The sequence below is a fragment of the Tribolium castaneum genome, chromosome 6, assembly GCF_031307605.1.
Source record: "Tribolium castaneum strain GA2 chromosome 6, icTriCast1.1, whole genome shotgun sequence".
Taxonomy (NCBI): Eukaryota; Metazoa; Arthropoda; class Insecta; order Coleoptera; family Tenebrionidae; genus Tribolium; species Tribolium castaneum.
Window position 1 is genome coordinate 900,877 of NC_087399.1, and position 14,476 is coordinate 915,352.

A 14,476-nucleotide genomic window follows, 5' to 3' on the forward strand; every position below is an offset into this window, starting at 1 on the left:
AACACAAAAGGAACAAAACTAACAACTCTCTTGTTTAATACCATGCTCATGACATAGCCTACTATGTTCCAGCAGGTCGGTTTTAGTGACACACACGTGCCCACAAACGCCACAATTTTGCGCCTCCTCTTTAACGTTTCGCAAGTGTTTGTCGTGACTCGAATGTTTCTCCCACGACTTCTTGTGCTTGAATTTTTTTTGACAGACTTTGCATTCGAACGGCTTATTGCTCGAATGCTTGATCATGTGATATTTCAAGTACTGTTTGACTTTAAACCTCGCATTACAAACCCCACACTCGAACTTTTCTTCAGTGGCATGCGAAAATTTATGAACGTATAATCTCCGATTAGTTTTGAATAATTTGGGGCATTGGTCACACTTGAAATTTCTGGCATCACTATGAGTCGCCTTGTGGTTCTTAAGGCTGGTCTTCGTCGAGTACACATTCCCACAGATGTCGCACTTGTGGTTCCTCTCCCCAGTGTGTGTCACTAGATGCGTGTCGAGATTATACCTCGAACTGAACAATTTAGCGCAAAACGGGCATTTAAAGCACTTATCATGCGTCTTGATATGGTTGCGAAGCAGCGATGCGTTGATAAAAATTTTCTCGCACAAGTCACATTTATGGACATTACCGTCCTCCTTGTGTTGGAGGCGCACATGTTCGCTCAAGTTCTTCTGTACGCTGAGGTTTCATTACCCTAAGACCCTCTGAGCCGAGTCTTTAGAACCGCGCTGGAAGTAATGCTCTTACTCCTTGCCTACTAACCGCTTGTAATTAAATTAGCACGTTTACACACTTTGATTGTCTTAATCCGTTTGAATAATATGTGTGTCGGTGATGTAATTAATGTAGGAGAGAGTTTCTTTTACGAGGTATTGCAACTCAGAGTGCGAGTTTAGGTGGGTTTGCAGTAGGCGTTCGGTTGCAAAGTTCCGGTTGCAGAGCTCGCACTTGATTTCGATTTTTTGGCCGTGGGATTGGAGGTGTTTACGGTGCGCTTCAACGTTGCGAGAGTTGGCGCCACAGTGCTGCAAACAAAGCGTTTAGTCTGCGGTCCGCTTATCGAAATAAATCATATTATTATGCAACTTGTTTAGTCTGCGGTCCGCACCTTACACTCAAACTCCTTGATGTCGTTGTGTGTGACCATGTGACTCCTCAGGGACCCCAAGTACCGAAACGCCTTGCTGCATTTCTGGCAAGAGTATCGTTTCTCATCCGAATGGCACCTCCCGTGCAGTTTTAGATGATTACTTGAGACGAAATTTTTGGCGCAGACTGTGCACTTGTACGGCTTGAGCCCCAAATGCGTGTTCATATGTATCTCGAGTTTACTGATGCTTTGGCACACTGTATGGCACACCTTACATGTCCTTTTTTCCACAAAATGTTGCTTCCGGTGCGTTCGATAGTCCGCCAAAACTTTGAAAGCCAGCGAACAGATGTTGCACTTATACCGTGTGGTTTCGTTATCCAGTGCATCGTTGTTGCGCTCGAAATCTTCACTTTTAACGAGCTTCAGCTCGAAATCCTCGTCGGACTCGCCCTCAGGACTAGAATTGTGCTCGGTTTCGGTCTTAATTTGAACGTTTTCAAAAACTGGGGGTTGTTCTGTCTTGGGGGTGTCTTGGAACTCGCCCATTTGCGCGTTTACGAGCGTTGGGGGCTCAAAACACCCCCTCAACATAACCTATCTATGAAAAATCAATAATAAAATGGCCTGTGACGTCAGGGGTCTTCAATTTCGACACCCCCTTATCACTTGTATTGAAATAAAAACAAACAATGCGATAATTGTGCGATAATTTATTTGTTTACATTTTTTTACAATAATATTTACAATTGAGCGGGCGCGGTTATGCAACCAATAATACGAAGTGTAGGGTTGGTTGCCTGGCTGAAATCGGGGACTGCCCCGGACTTTCACCCACTTCTTGCGCAGGTATGAAACAGGTTCTTGGCGTTTCCTCAAGCAGGTAGAGGACCACTTTCAGAGTTGTAGTCGGTCGTGGTTTGTAGTTAACATGTTCCGGAGTTTAGTTTAGTTTGTGGTGTTGTTTTTGGAATTTGTTGCAAAATGCCGTGCTCTGCTGTTACTTTAAGTTTAGCAACAATCACTTCGATCATTGCTGTTGCCCTCCTGGCCATCGCTTTCGCCACCGATAACTGGCTTTATATCGAAGTTAAGCGCACAAATATTCAGGTGAGGCGAAAAAACGCGGGGTACAGCTTAGGACGCAAGTAATGCGAAAACAAAAGGCGCTCGCATATGTTTGCTGTACCGTTACGTTACTGTTTTGTGCATAATTTAGCAAAGGACCACTAAATTCCAAAGTTCTGATGAATTTTTACGTGGTTTCTCAACTGGGCTATGACATAAACTTATGACCGCAAAATAAACATCAATTCACTAATTTGTTTTTAATCGAATTAAGTGTGTGTGAGCTGAGGCCTTGAATTGTTTAAGTTAAACCGAATCAGTTTTTTTCAAGTTCCGTTGATTCTTCCCGTAGTGCGACCTTCAAGGTTCATCAATCGAAAACTTACCCAAAATCGTCAAGGTCACGAAATTTGGGGTTAATTTTAATTGAATGGCTGAACAATGGGTCAAGCGAGAAAGCAGATTCATTATATTTAATGGCTTTGCTTACAGTTAATCAACAAACACCAGTAATTAGTCTAAATTACGTTTGTTTTTGTGCGTATTTAAATTTGTAACCCAAGTTGGCACCAATAAATACGTCACGCCAACTTGTCAAAAAATTCTGATTTGGGTTAAACTGTACTCTTGTCAGCCTTTTTGCTTCTATTTTGTTTTTTTTTTGAGAATTTCTAGCTCATTAGAAATAGCTGAGGTTACGTCTTTGACATAAAAACCAGTTTTTTATGTAAATTGGTTCATCCTCACTCTGCAAAAAATCTAGTCGCCTCGAAAGTTGTTCTTATCACTTACATAAGTGCAATTGAAATAATTCATCAAACAAGATGGGCGTCCACCTCGCCAAGTGACGTAACGCGGATTGTATGCAAAAATAGGCAGTAATTATCATCACGCAAAAAATCAAATTACAATAATATTAATGCAAATTTGAAAAAAATCCACTTTCTACCTATAAGTATCCGTTTGCAAGGTTAATTTTGTTGAAAAGTGGACAGTTCGTGTGAAATACCAAATTTGCAATTTGATGCTTTTCTAAATCGGGGTCACATTAATAATGGCCCGTTTCGAGACACGCGTGCGGTGACCATCTTCAGGTTTTTGGTCCTTGACCCCGCCCACTTCCGGTCTATATCGCCAATACAGGTGCCTGTATTATGCAATTATTTGCGTCCTTATGTGAGCAAACAGCGCGAATTCTAACTGTAATTAATTATTAGTGACATTATTTCGGCTAATTAAGGAACGAAACCGTTCAGTGTGACACTAGGAACTGGTCCGGTCCGGTCAAAATTCGCACTTTTGATCTCGTTTTTTTCTACAACAAACGGGATAATTTCATTTTGAAAAAAGGCGCCAATTCGTGCCAAGAAATGTTGGTTGGTTGAAGGTTAATACATTCCGGTAATTGTTATTTATAAGTTGCTGGTTAGGTAATGATTCAGTAATTATGGAATATGCAAAGACTGTGCATTTCATTAACTAACACTGGTCAATCTATTGCTTTCAGATTTGCAAAATTATTTTTTTACCTCAATCTATGTATTTAATCGTATCTCCACGTACAGTCACAATCAAAAAGAATGTCACCCCTACCAACCAGACTGGATAGCAGAAGTCCGACTTTTTGATCGTGACTGTACCTACATATAAAAACGAATTATTCTGTGTTCTTGTCGAGAAAGAAGACAGTTCTTTAATAAATACAGAAAGGTGCATATTGGCCAATAGTTTTGACAGAATTAACACCACTTGATTTTTGTTCAAAAAAAATTAAAATTTTGAAATTTATTTTTTTAATGTACTTGTATTTCCCAAAAATTTGTATACTTACTGCATTTAAAAAATAAAATTGTTTTTTTCTGTAACCATTGTTATACAGGGTTAGTCTAATAAAAGTATTTTTACTATATCTCAAAAACTGAAAATCAGCGATTGCTTTTAAATAAAGACTTTTTTTTCTATTCGTCTGTTTCTTTTTAAAAATTAATAAAAAAAAGTTTATGAAATATTGACCTCACGTTTGTGCTCATTTTGCTTGAAAAACCAAACTTCTGCAAGTTCTGCAGCAACAATTAAAAGGTTGAATTCGCCTCGCTTGCCACGTCAAAATCGTCTGAATATTACGGAACACACATAAAGAGCTCGTCCGATTAGGGCAAAAGTAGACCAAGCTGCATTCTCGTCAGTCCGTTGTGTTTCAGCTGATTAATACCGGGGAATGCATATAATTAGGCGTCCCACATAAAACACTTATAATTTTCCGATACAGGGACGAGCCTAAAACTTTCTAACATTTCGATGACCCGAGCAACAATTCGCATATTTATAACGGTTCGGTTATTAATTTTTGTTGGCAACGCTGTCCAGGATCCATCCAGCCAGCGTTGCCAACCCAAATCGCATCACAGTCGATTTGATCGCGCGAAACTTTCCCATGTCCACTTTGAATGAAAGTGAACGAAAACCGCAAGAATTCGTCTTTTCGTGTATCAAATTGTCGCGCTTCGGAGCGCGAAAATCATCGTGTTTAAATTTCACTCGGTCACTTTTGAATTTGTTGAAGCAAAACGCTGGCCTTATTATCGACGTATCGTTTCACAATTATTATTGCCGGTTGTTTTTCCAGAATTGGCACACATTTGCGTATGGAAATTACGATAAAAAAGATAAATCACTACAAAGTGCCAAACAACAAGTGATGGGAGAGTTGGAGGATTCCCAGAGTTGTGTTCTAATCGCCACAATGCTTTCTAATGAGTGATGGAGGTCGGCGTTTATAGATCGCTTCCTGAAACATATACTGGATGTTTGGTTTTATTGCGTCAGGTTCAGGAACCTCAAAGAAAGTGCATTGAAATGATAAATTGCACTGATTTTCCCAAGACGTTTTGTTAATGACTCATTCTAGTTTCACTTTAATGGCAAAAGCTGGACGCGCATAATTGCATAAATTTTTCACTCAAAAAACGACGACTTTTTTTGAGCTCAATTTGTATTTTTTTCTAAAAAAAATTTTTTTTCAAACAAATTAGGTAGTCAAAGCCCCATTTAAAAAATAAACACAATCAGTTCTATAAAAATCATCTTAATAAGAGATTGGAATGCGCGACCGTCCTTGGCTCGCCTACTCTCAAATACCTCAAATTCACTTGCAACAACAGCAGGAATTGCTAATTACTTCTTTGTGTTACAGAACTATTTGAGTAAACATTCGGACGTTCAAAGCCAAGCTCAGTTGGAAAGCCTCACTTCCAAATACTACTACTACACGAGGACGAAAGGACTCTTCAGGATATGCTATCCGAAAGAAAGGCCCCCAACAGGTGGGTACAAAGCCGAGCCGACAATTAAAACTTTCTCTCGCCCAGATTTGGGACGCTGCGGATTTTGTTAATGTGAAGAGTTTATACTGATAACTTTCCAAAGCAGATGGAAACCAAACCTATTTCACTTTTAAATTACAGGGGAACTTCTATAAGTCAAAGTCATAAAAAATCTGGGATTTTAAAATTAAATTCACCAAATACATAAGTTAACATAAATTTGTTTAAGTTACTGCCAAGAATATACTCTCAGAAAAATTAAGTTTTCTTTCTTTCTTCAGTTCAAATCTGATTTTTCTGTCATCTTATGGTTCACGTTTACGTTCTGAATTACGTCTTACGTTTGCAGTTTTGCGCCTTTATGTACTTACCTTTTGCTGCATTATTTTCTTATTTCTTCCGTTTAACGTTTACGTTATGTGCTCTTACATCTTTAGTTTGTGTTTTCGTCATATTTCACTTATTTTTGCTTTTTTTTTAATGGAAAAATTGTCAGCCTGATCCGGGGCTCGAACCCCCGACTTCCAGCGTTGAAAGTGGCGCTCTTACCACTGGGCCACCGGGCCCTAGCTAGTGACCGACTTTTGGAGATATATATTTTAACACATCTTTTTTAAACGTAAATATTTTGCACAAATCAGTTGAAAAGTCGACAGAAGACAATTTTTTCGAATTTTCCAAGCGTGTAAATATCATATTTCAAGAAATTCTGAAATATTTTTATGACTTTCTGCACGTTTTTAAATCCGAAAATGCAAATTTTCCCCGAATTTTATCATAAATCTCCCAAAAAATCACCAAATTTGCGTATTTTTTAGTCAAAAATAGTAAAAAATATCTAAACTATCGTCAAATTTGCGCCGTTTTTTGAGCATTTTTGTACAAAAACTACTAAAGTAAGCTCACCATTGCATTATTTTTTGTCTTTTTTAAGATTTCAGTGCAATTTTCAAGCTGAAACTCAATATTCGAAATAAAAAAATACCAAATGAAGTTGTAAAACATTTTTTTCAAAGCGTTTTAGCACTTTTTCAACCTGAAACACAAAAGTTTTTTGCTGAATTTTGTCCAAAAAACCTCAACCTTAAAGTAAACTTTAAACACAAAAAAGAATATTTACGTAAAAATACAGAACTTTACGTTGGTTATTTGTTAAATAATAATTAAATATTTAATAATAGTTAATATGAAATGTATTTTGTTGAATCACAAATCACAATTTCCGTAACAATACAGTAAAACCTCTCAACAAGGGACACCGATGTGGAATCTTAAACTGTCCGTTGTAGGGAGGTGTCCGTTATTTGGAGGTTTCACTGTATCTATATAATAAAGCCTATTTTTTTACAAAAAGAGAAGAAACACACCAGAAGATTTTGAACCATTTAATATATTAATACCTAATAATATTTTTATTTATGTAAAAAATGAAAAAAAATGTTTACAATAATAATAAACTTATCAAAATGTAAATTTACAAAATAAAAGACAGTTTTTAAATATAGGGCACTATTATAATATGTAGTAATTTTTGTAACATAAAACTGAAAATGGTGTAAGTTTCCAATGGTTTTTTTCAGTGGCAGCTCTGAAGCAACAAATGTTTGATGTTTGATTGATTTTTATTGCAATTTTTATTTTTATTACACAAAACAACAAATAATTTAAATAATTTAAAATGGACTTGTAGAAGTTTTACTTGTTTTTGGTCCCAAGTTTTTGAGTGGTCGAAAACTAACTTTTACCGCGTATCCGGTCTTGGCAACAATTTCGCAAAGCCAACAATGGGAGCAATTAAATGCTCGGATTGCGCACTATTTTCCAATTTTGTTGCAGTGAAAACATACTTGAGCCCAGTTGAGACGCACTGTAACAACATCAACTATTACCTTTCGGACGATAACAACGAGACTCGGGACTTCACCGACGATGCTTGGGCTAGATTACGTAAGTAATGCAAAATAACGGTCAGAAAATGGCTTCACCTCAATACAATCAACATATTAAATGCATTAGTAGCCTTAGCGGTACCGACAAAGCGTAACAATTAAACGATCTAATTTTTCTTGTTTTTTTTTTTTTTTTGGTAGATATGGGTCGGTCCATGATCGCCCTTTTCAGCTTGGCCTTCGCCGCGGTGTTCGCAGCCTTCTGCACAGGAGTCACCGGATGCTGGAGGAGGTCCCCCAGCAATATCACGGCCACTGCGATTCTGATGCTGCTTGCATGTAAGAAAATTTTCAGTGATTGTCCGAGTCGACGACCTTTAACGCTTCATTTCATGACGAACCATTAACTATTCTGATAATCAAAGCGCTGTGTTAATAATAATTTGTATGCCTATGATGTCGTGTGGAATTATTGTGGTGCATTGTAAGTGGAGACAGACATTCACTGCGTTTCACTCGAACAATATTTAAAAAAATGAAAAAAAAACACAATTTTTTATTACACTTGAAACTTTTTACGATCTAAATCGGCCATTTTGAGCTCAATCAGATTATTTTCAAAATGGCTGAACTCCCGAAGCGATGAGAAATTGGCACAAATTTTGAAATTTAAAATAGTAACCACCTATTTTTATTGTATTTTTAATTCACCTTTTGAAACTGACTCAAATGTATCTAGTCTTTATCTGTCATAGTTTTTGACGTATGTCATTTTTTATGCAAATTTTTATTTTCAAATGTTCTTTTAAAATATCACAGCTTTTGAACCATTTATAATAAGGTAATAATCATTTTTGCATTTGAATACCAAAGGTTCGCAGGGTTTTCAAAAATTTTCAGGATTGTCATCTGTCAAATTGCAAGGCTACTACGATTTTTTTTTAAATTATAACACAGTTTTTTCAAATGAAATGACTTTGTTTTTTCAATGGTAATCAAAAGAAAATCGATTTTTATGGAGACTTTTGTCAACATCTTCCATATCTATTTCTTACAGTTTTTATTAAAATAATCGCAAAAATCGGAATTTTGGTTCATTATTTGCATTTTTAATCGAGTTAGCTGCGAAAAATACATCAAAGTTGTGCTATTATTTAAAAGAAATGTTCGATTTGTCCACCATTTTCATTCAAGTTGTTGAAAACAAGATGGCAGACTTTACATAGTTCACTAAGTTGCAATAAAATTAAATTAAATATTATTGTTTTACTGCTTACTCGATAATAAAGGAGCTAAAAACTAAATAAAACGTTGAAGTTTGACAGTTGTTGACCATTTTGCAAGGCCTACCTGATTAACATTGGAAATTTCAAAGTAAAATTGGTTTTTTGTGATTATTCCAAAAACTGTAAGTGGTAAGTAAATGACGTGTTGGTAAAGATAACAATAAATGTTGATATTCTTTCGATGGCCGTTAAGAAAATAGGGTCGCTCCATTTGAAAAAATTGAGTTTTACCAACCATTTTAAAAAAATCATACTAGCCTTGATTTTTGACACTTGACAATTTTGAAAATTCTAGAAAGCTCCGCGAAACTTTGGTTATCGAATGCAAAAAAAAAATAATTCATTTATTGCAAAGGTTCAAGAAAAAAAAATTGACATACGTCAAAAACTATGACAGATAAGTGTCAACAACTTGGGTAAATTTTACTCAGTTTGTGAAGGTGAATTGCAAAATGGAATAAAAATGTTTGGTTGCTGTTTAAATTTCAAAGTTAACGCCATTTTCTAGTATTTCCGGAAGTTCAGCCATTTTAAAAATAATTTAGTTGAACTCAAAATGGCCGATTTGGATTTGGAAGTTAAAAGAATTGACCTTCTATTACATTTTAAATTAAAAGTGGTTAAAAAAACCCAAAAAAATAGCAAAATATTTCATTAATGAAACTAATGTTATAAATTGAGTATTTTGCAAGAGTTCGTCAAACTTTTCAATGAAACGAGTTCAAGAATAAACGATTAATTCAAACGATTCCTGAGTAATTGGGCTCGTCTTTAGACAAATGATCCGTAAATATAAACTCACTTTAATTGAACAAAAAGATGCCATAATTATTATTTGAAGGAATGAAATCAACAAAAAAGGGTTTTTTTGGAAAAGAAATTAGACATGGTTTATTATGTAGTTTTGTAATATTCTGTGATTATCGATCCAGCAAAGCAAAAACGTGTGACTTGACTCAAGTGAAATTTTGGAAAACGAAAGTAAATAAATTAGAAAAAGAATAAAATTCCAAAAAAAAAAAATGTGTTTCTAGACGATTTAGCTCAAATGATAATTTTTCTCTCAGAGATTGAAAAATTCGCTCAGCGAGCGGAAGTACGGCTGAGAAGTGTTTGTAAAAGCGCATTTATTAGATTGATTATGTGAAGGAAACGCAACTAGGAACTTGAAAGGAAAGAAACCAGCCGCTGGTCAGAACAGTATTTTAATCGAATTTTTATTCCATTCGTGTTCGCATCATAATTTCAGTCATTATATTCGCGTGCTGTTGCAATTTTCTCTCTTCACTTTCTTTCTTTTTGCTAATTCCTGAATAATTTTCAAATTGTGAGTGTGTGTGATGTGAAATCATGTATGGCAATCGGGGCCAGGTCGCCACAGGTCACTTTACCCAAATTGATTTTCACTAAAATACACCGTTCAAAGAACGATGTCGTCCTCTAAGTGTCTTTTCATTTCCTCTCTTCAAGCATTGTCTGAGAGCGTCGTATTGTGATGTCGCTCGGGTATTTGTATAAAGCAGATGACACCTTTGTCATTTCGTTGAAACGTAGCTAATTATATGGGAATTCGATTGTATTATTGAACGAAAAAAAACAACGATTTATTGCAGGCTTGTTGAGCGCTGGAGGAATGGGTCTGTGGCATGGAGTGGAATATTACGAGAAGGAAAAAGTCGTCGGAGAGGAATTCTACCAACAATGGAGTAACGTAAGTCCATAGTTGGCTGGTTTATCGATATGTGATTGCAAAACTGCGTATTTTCGACAATTTTTGAGCAAAGAAAACATCAAGAAAAACGGAAAGTGTTTTAATTTCGGTAAATTCAAGTGCTTTAGCTGTTTTTCTGATCCAGAAGCTATATAATTTGCTAAAATTTTGCCCTAAAAAGCTGAAACATGAATAAAAATATAAAATAAAATAACAAAATCTTATACCTATACCTGCTTACTTTCATTTATTTTTATTACTAGTACCTACTTGATTACAATAATTTCACTTATTCAATGTAGGTCTTTGAAAAAAGTCAAAAACAATTGAATTAAGACTAAATTATCCATTATTACAATAAAATACATTTTCTTCCGCTGACTGAAATAAGAAATAATATATAGTTTTTGTTTTTTTTTGCTGGAACCCTGAAATGTTAATCCATTTTTTTTTGTTTTTTCTGTACGATTTACAAGTGTTGACAAAAATAAGATATTTGAGTTTGTAAAATAATAATAATAATAATAAAAAGGCCTTTATTGAAAAAAAATATGAGGAGCCGAAGTCTAGTTAGCTCTCTCAGAACGAAACAAAACAAAACATAAATTATGCAATATAAACCCAAAAATAAATGGAGAATGATATAATCTTTGAATGAAAGTAATTTTAAAAGAGGAGTATCTTATGTATTACTCTTAATACTATTGAAGAATGAAAATAAAGAAAATAAAAGATAATAATAATAAAAATAATAAGATAAAATTAAAAATAAAGGCAGCAACAGAACAATAATTATTACTAAGGTAGGTAGTAACTTCATCTGCTTTTTAAATAAATTTCGGTTAAATTTAAATGATTTGGCTCATATTTAATTTAGAATTTTACTTATTCCAAAGTATTTCTTTGGAAAAAGTCAAAAATATCGTAAATTTTTGTCAGTTACGGCAAAATTTCGATCCAAAACAGAAATATTTTGGGCCGTGTGGACGTAAAACGTTACAACAAATTGACTGACGTTGAGAAAACCAAAAAATTCCCAATGGTTTACAAGTTATTGAAAGGTACAGAGATTTTGTCCATTCTTGTCTATTTTGGCGATTTTCTTCGTAATTATTCGCCACAGTGCGACGATTTTTTTTCCTAAGATAAGAAATTAAATATGCTTTCCAACGATACCAAACAGAATTGGATACGACTTATAGTTTCAGAGTTATTGACACTAAAAAACGTAAAAAAAATTGAAAGGAATAATCATTTTTGTTAAAAGAAAGGCACAGGAAATTTAGTTTTCTTTATTATCGACATGTTCAGGAGCCTTAAAGTTGTAGAAATAATGTCAAAATGTAGGAATTTTGCCCTAAAATACTTTGGTGAATCCTACCGACTGCTCCAATTAGATTAGATAGCAAAAAGCTCGGTAAGAGTAAGAAGACTTTTGCGTAAAATTACACTTTTGATTTTGATTTTTTTGGAAATTTGCTTGTTTTTGCGTAATTATCAGCATATCGATAAGCCAGTTGTTTGCCCCCCTTCGTCTAGATCCTGCAAGAGAACAGCGAAATCATGTACGACTGGAGCTTCGTCCTGGGCTGGTTGGGTGTTTTCAGTGCACTGGGCGCCTCATTCATGTTTTTCTTTGGTTCGTGTTGCCTGAGCACAGAAAAAGAAAAGGAGCAATTGAACAACGTTCAATACATAATGCCAGGTGTGTGTAATTGGTGTTTTTCGTAGGTCCTACGTGACAATACAAGAGTCAACTATGATTGGAGTTACATGATCGCATGGGTTGGGGTGGGATGGTCGTTGGTTGCTGCCATCCTGTTTTCTGGAGCCGCAATGTGTCTTCGAGGCGAAAGGGAACGGGAAGAAGCGATCAACATGCAGTATTTAATGCCTGGTAACTTTCGGGGGTCATTCGCATCGAAAAAATCATACATTTTTCACTCCAAATTATGCAAAAAAACGAACAAAACAAAGTGAAAAATTTACGATTTTTTCCTGTTTTTTTTTACTTAATCCTAATAACAACAGGGCTCTGTCGATATTGTAACACGCCCTGTACGATGTCAAGTCATTTTGATAATTTTCCGCTTTTCTGTTAGCTTGACGAGAATTTTCACTCCTCTCTCTCTCTCTTTTTATAATTTTAATCAGTAATCAAACTACGGATTACTATAGACTAGGATGCGGAACGACGTATAAATAAAAGACGCCAGATGGCGCAGTTTAATTTTTTTAATGGCTGTAATTACTTTTACTTTTTTATTTTGTATCTCGTTTCGTCTCCTGATCTCCACACTGATCAACAACTTTCCCTCTTGGTCAATTTTTGCATGTTGACAGTGTTTTTATGCCGCATGATTGTGCCTAATTAAATCAAATAACCAAATCATTGTAAAATAATCATAATTTTTTTTCATCACCCCTTGTGCCAACTTAACTCGATTAAAATTTCCAGTGTATCCGCAAAAGCAGCAATATGCCTATGCCGGATATCCGGTGCCTGCGCCCCAAGCCTACGCAGGACCGTATTACACGACAGGGTCAGCCTATGGGCCGTATAATTACTGAAAGGACAACGACGCATGCAATAGACTGTCTTCCATTTTCTACAAATAGTATTAAATTTTGACGTTTTTTTGGCCATCATGCAAAAGAATGGGTGCCTCATTCGTTGTAAATAAGTCGTTAGGTAATCGCAGCAGGCCAGGGCGAAACAAAATTTTTATTTTCACGACTAATAATAAAATTCTAGTCGGGACCAAACATCAGTATTTTTAAATCCCGCCCTCAACATCAACTAACCATGGTCATTTTTTGTAAATAGTTGTGTTTAATTGATGTCGTGACTGCCATTTTGTTGCATTTTTCTTAGTCATCACACAGAGGCGTATTTATTTTGATTTCGGGACACGGAATCGGAAAGATACCTGTTATATGACTGTATAATTGTAATCATACCGGGGGTTTGGGTAAAAGCGCGGTCAAGTGTGCGTGGCTATCGCGGCACACTTGACGGCATTTTGCCCGGACTCCTCCTATTTATGTCTAGCAATATTTGTATTTTTATATGTTGTGTACTTACCGTAATTACGTATTCAGTGTATTTTTGGAGGTTTTTGTTATCAAAAACGTTGCAATAAATTCGAGACAACTTATTCGAGTGTTTTATTAAAGAGAGCGCACAATATCACAATCACAATTCGTCTTTTTTCCTTCGGGCGCCTTTATCGCCCTTGAAGACTTCGCTGAGACACGAGGTGTCTTCGTTCCGCAACGCCCTCTCCTCACAGAGATATTTCTTGAGGCTCTGCTTGCCCTGGTGGTGGAAGTACCACTCCTCAATGTCCCCCTCGTTCTGTTCCAGGAGAGTCTCGCACTGCGTCTTCATGTTGGTCACCTCGACGCTGGGCTTGTCCCACAGTTCGTAGGGGATTCCCAGCTCGACCTTCACCCCCTTATCGACCAACCCGTGCAGCGTCTGGAACGTCTGACTCATCCCTTTCGCGAACCTCGTGCTGTCCTCGCGCTCCTTGTGGATGTTGTACTCCAAAATGCGCTCGCAGACCCCGTCCAAAGACTCAACTAACCTCAGCTCGGATTTTTTGTACTCTTTCTTTTTCTTCGGCTTGACATCGTCCACTTCGTAGCCGGTTTCGATCACGTCGTGCGTTTTGCCCGTCTCCTCGAGCCGGCTCTCCAATTCGATTGCCAATATCTTGCAAACTGGAATTTTTCGGGTGAGATAACCTCACTTTGTTTCGGGGGTTTTTACGATTACCTTCGCACCGATTGGCGTATTTCACGCCTTCGTCCTCCTCTGTGACCGCAAGGGCGGTGGAAACGGCAAAAATTAGGCAAATTTGGGGGAAATACATCGCGTTTTGCTCGGCTTTAGCACCACATAACCTCAAAATCGAAGAGGGGTTTTATCTCTTAATACGGTAATGTGGAGCGAAATGATTGGCCAGTTAACGTATTTATTATTGATTGAATTGCAACATTTCGTGTAATAAAATAATTCAAGCGTATTAAACGAAATGTAAGGGGCGGGGCGTGGGCGGGGCTAAGGTTTGTGGGTACTTCCCCTAATAAA

General features: G+C 36.4%; 3 protein-coding genes across 4 annotated transcripts; 1 reads left to right on the forward strand and 2 right to left on the reverse strand.

Annotated features, from left to right (window-relative positions):
* Positions 1-18: 18 nt before the first annotated feature.
* On the reverse strand, positions 19-1,779 carry LOC103314128 (zinc finger protein 26). Its single transcript, XM_064357444.1, has 3 exons — positions 1,122-1,779; positions 880-1,038; positions 19-684 (listed from the first exon to the last, which is right to left on the reverse strand). Exons 1-3 carry the CDS (start codon positions 1,695-1,697, stop codon positions 19-21), a joined length of 1,401 nt encoding a protein of 466 aa, XP_064213514.1. The 5' UTR covers positions 1,698-1,779.
* A 193-nt stretch (positions 1,780-1,972) lies between these two features.
* Positions 1,973-13,538, forward strand: LOC660130 (uncharacterized protein). 2 transcript variants are annotated; one of them, XM_008199169.3, is made up of 7 exons: positions 1,973-2,213; positions 5,365-5,494; positions 7,331-7,441; positions 7,585-7,722; positions 10,283-10,380; positions 11,920-12,085; positions 12,839-13,538. In XM_008199169.3, the coding sequence occupies exons 1-7, from the start codon at positions 2,088-2,090 to the stop codon at positions 12,949-12,951; spliced, it is 882 nt and encodes a 293-aa protein (XP_008197391.1). In that variant the 5' UTR covers positions 1,973-2,087; the 3' UTR covers positions 12,952-13,538. The 2 variants fall into 2 exon arrangements, with proteins under 2 accessions (XP_008197391.1, XP_971483.1); XM_966390.4 differs by lacking the exon at positions 11,920-12,085 and adding an exon at positions 12,112-12,277 and having other exon boundaries at positions 1,975-2,213.
* On the reverse strand, positions 13,525-14,401 carry CNPYb (Canopy b). The gene is made up of 2 exons (XM_966326.4): positions 14,162-14,401; positions 13,525-14,106 (listed from the first exon to the last, which is right to left on the reverse strand). The coding sequence occupies exons 1-2, from the start codon at positions 14,256-14,258 to the stop codon at positions 13,577-13,579; spliced, it is 627 nt and encodes a 208-aa protein (XP_971419.1). The 5' UTR covers positions 14,259-14,401; the 3' UTR covers positions 13,525-13,576.
* Positions 14,402-14,476: the final 75 nt, after the last annotated feature.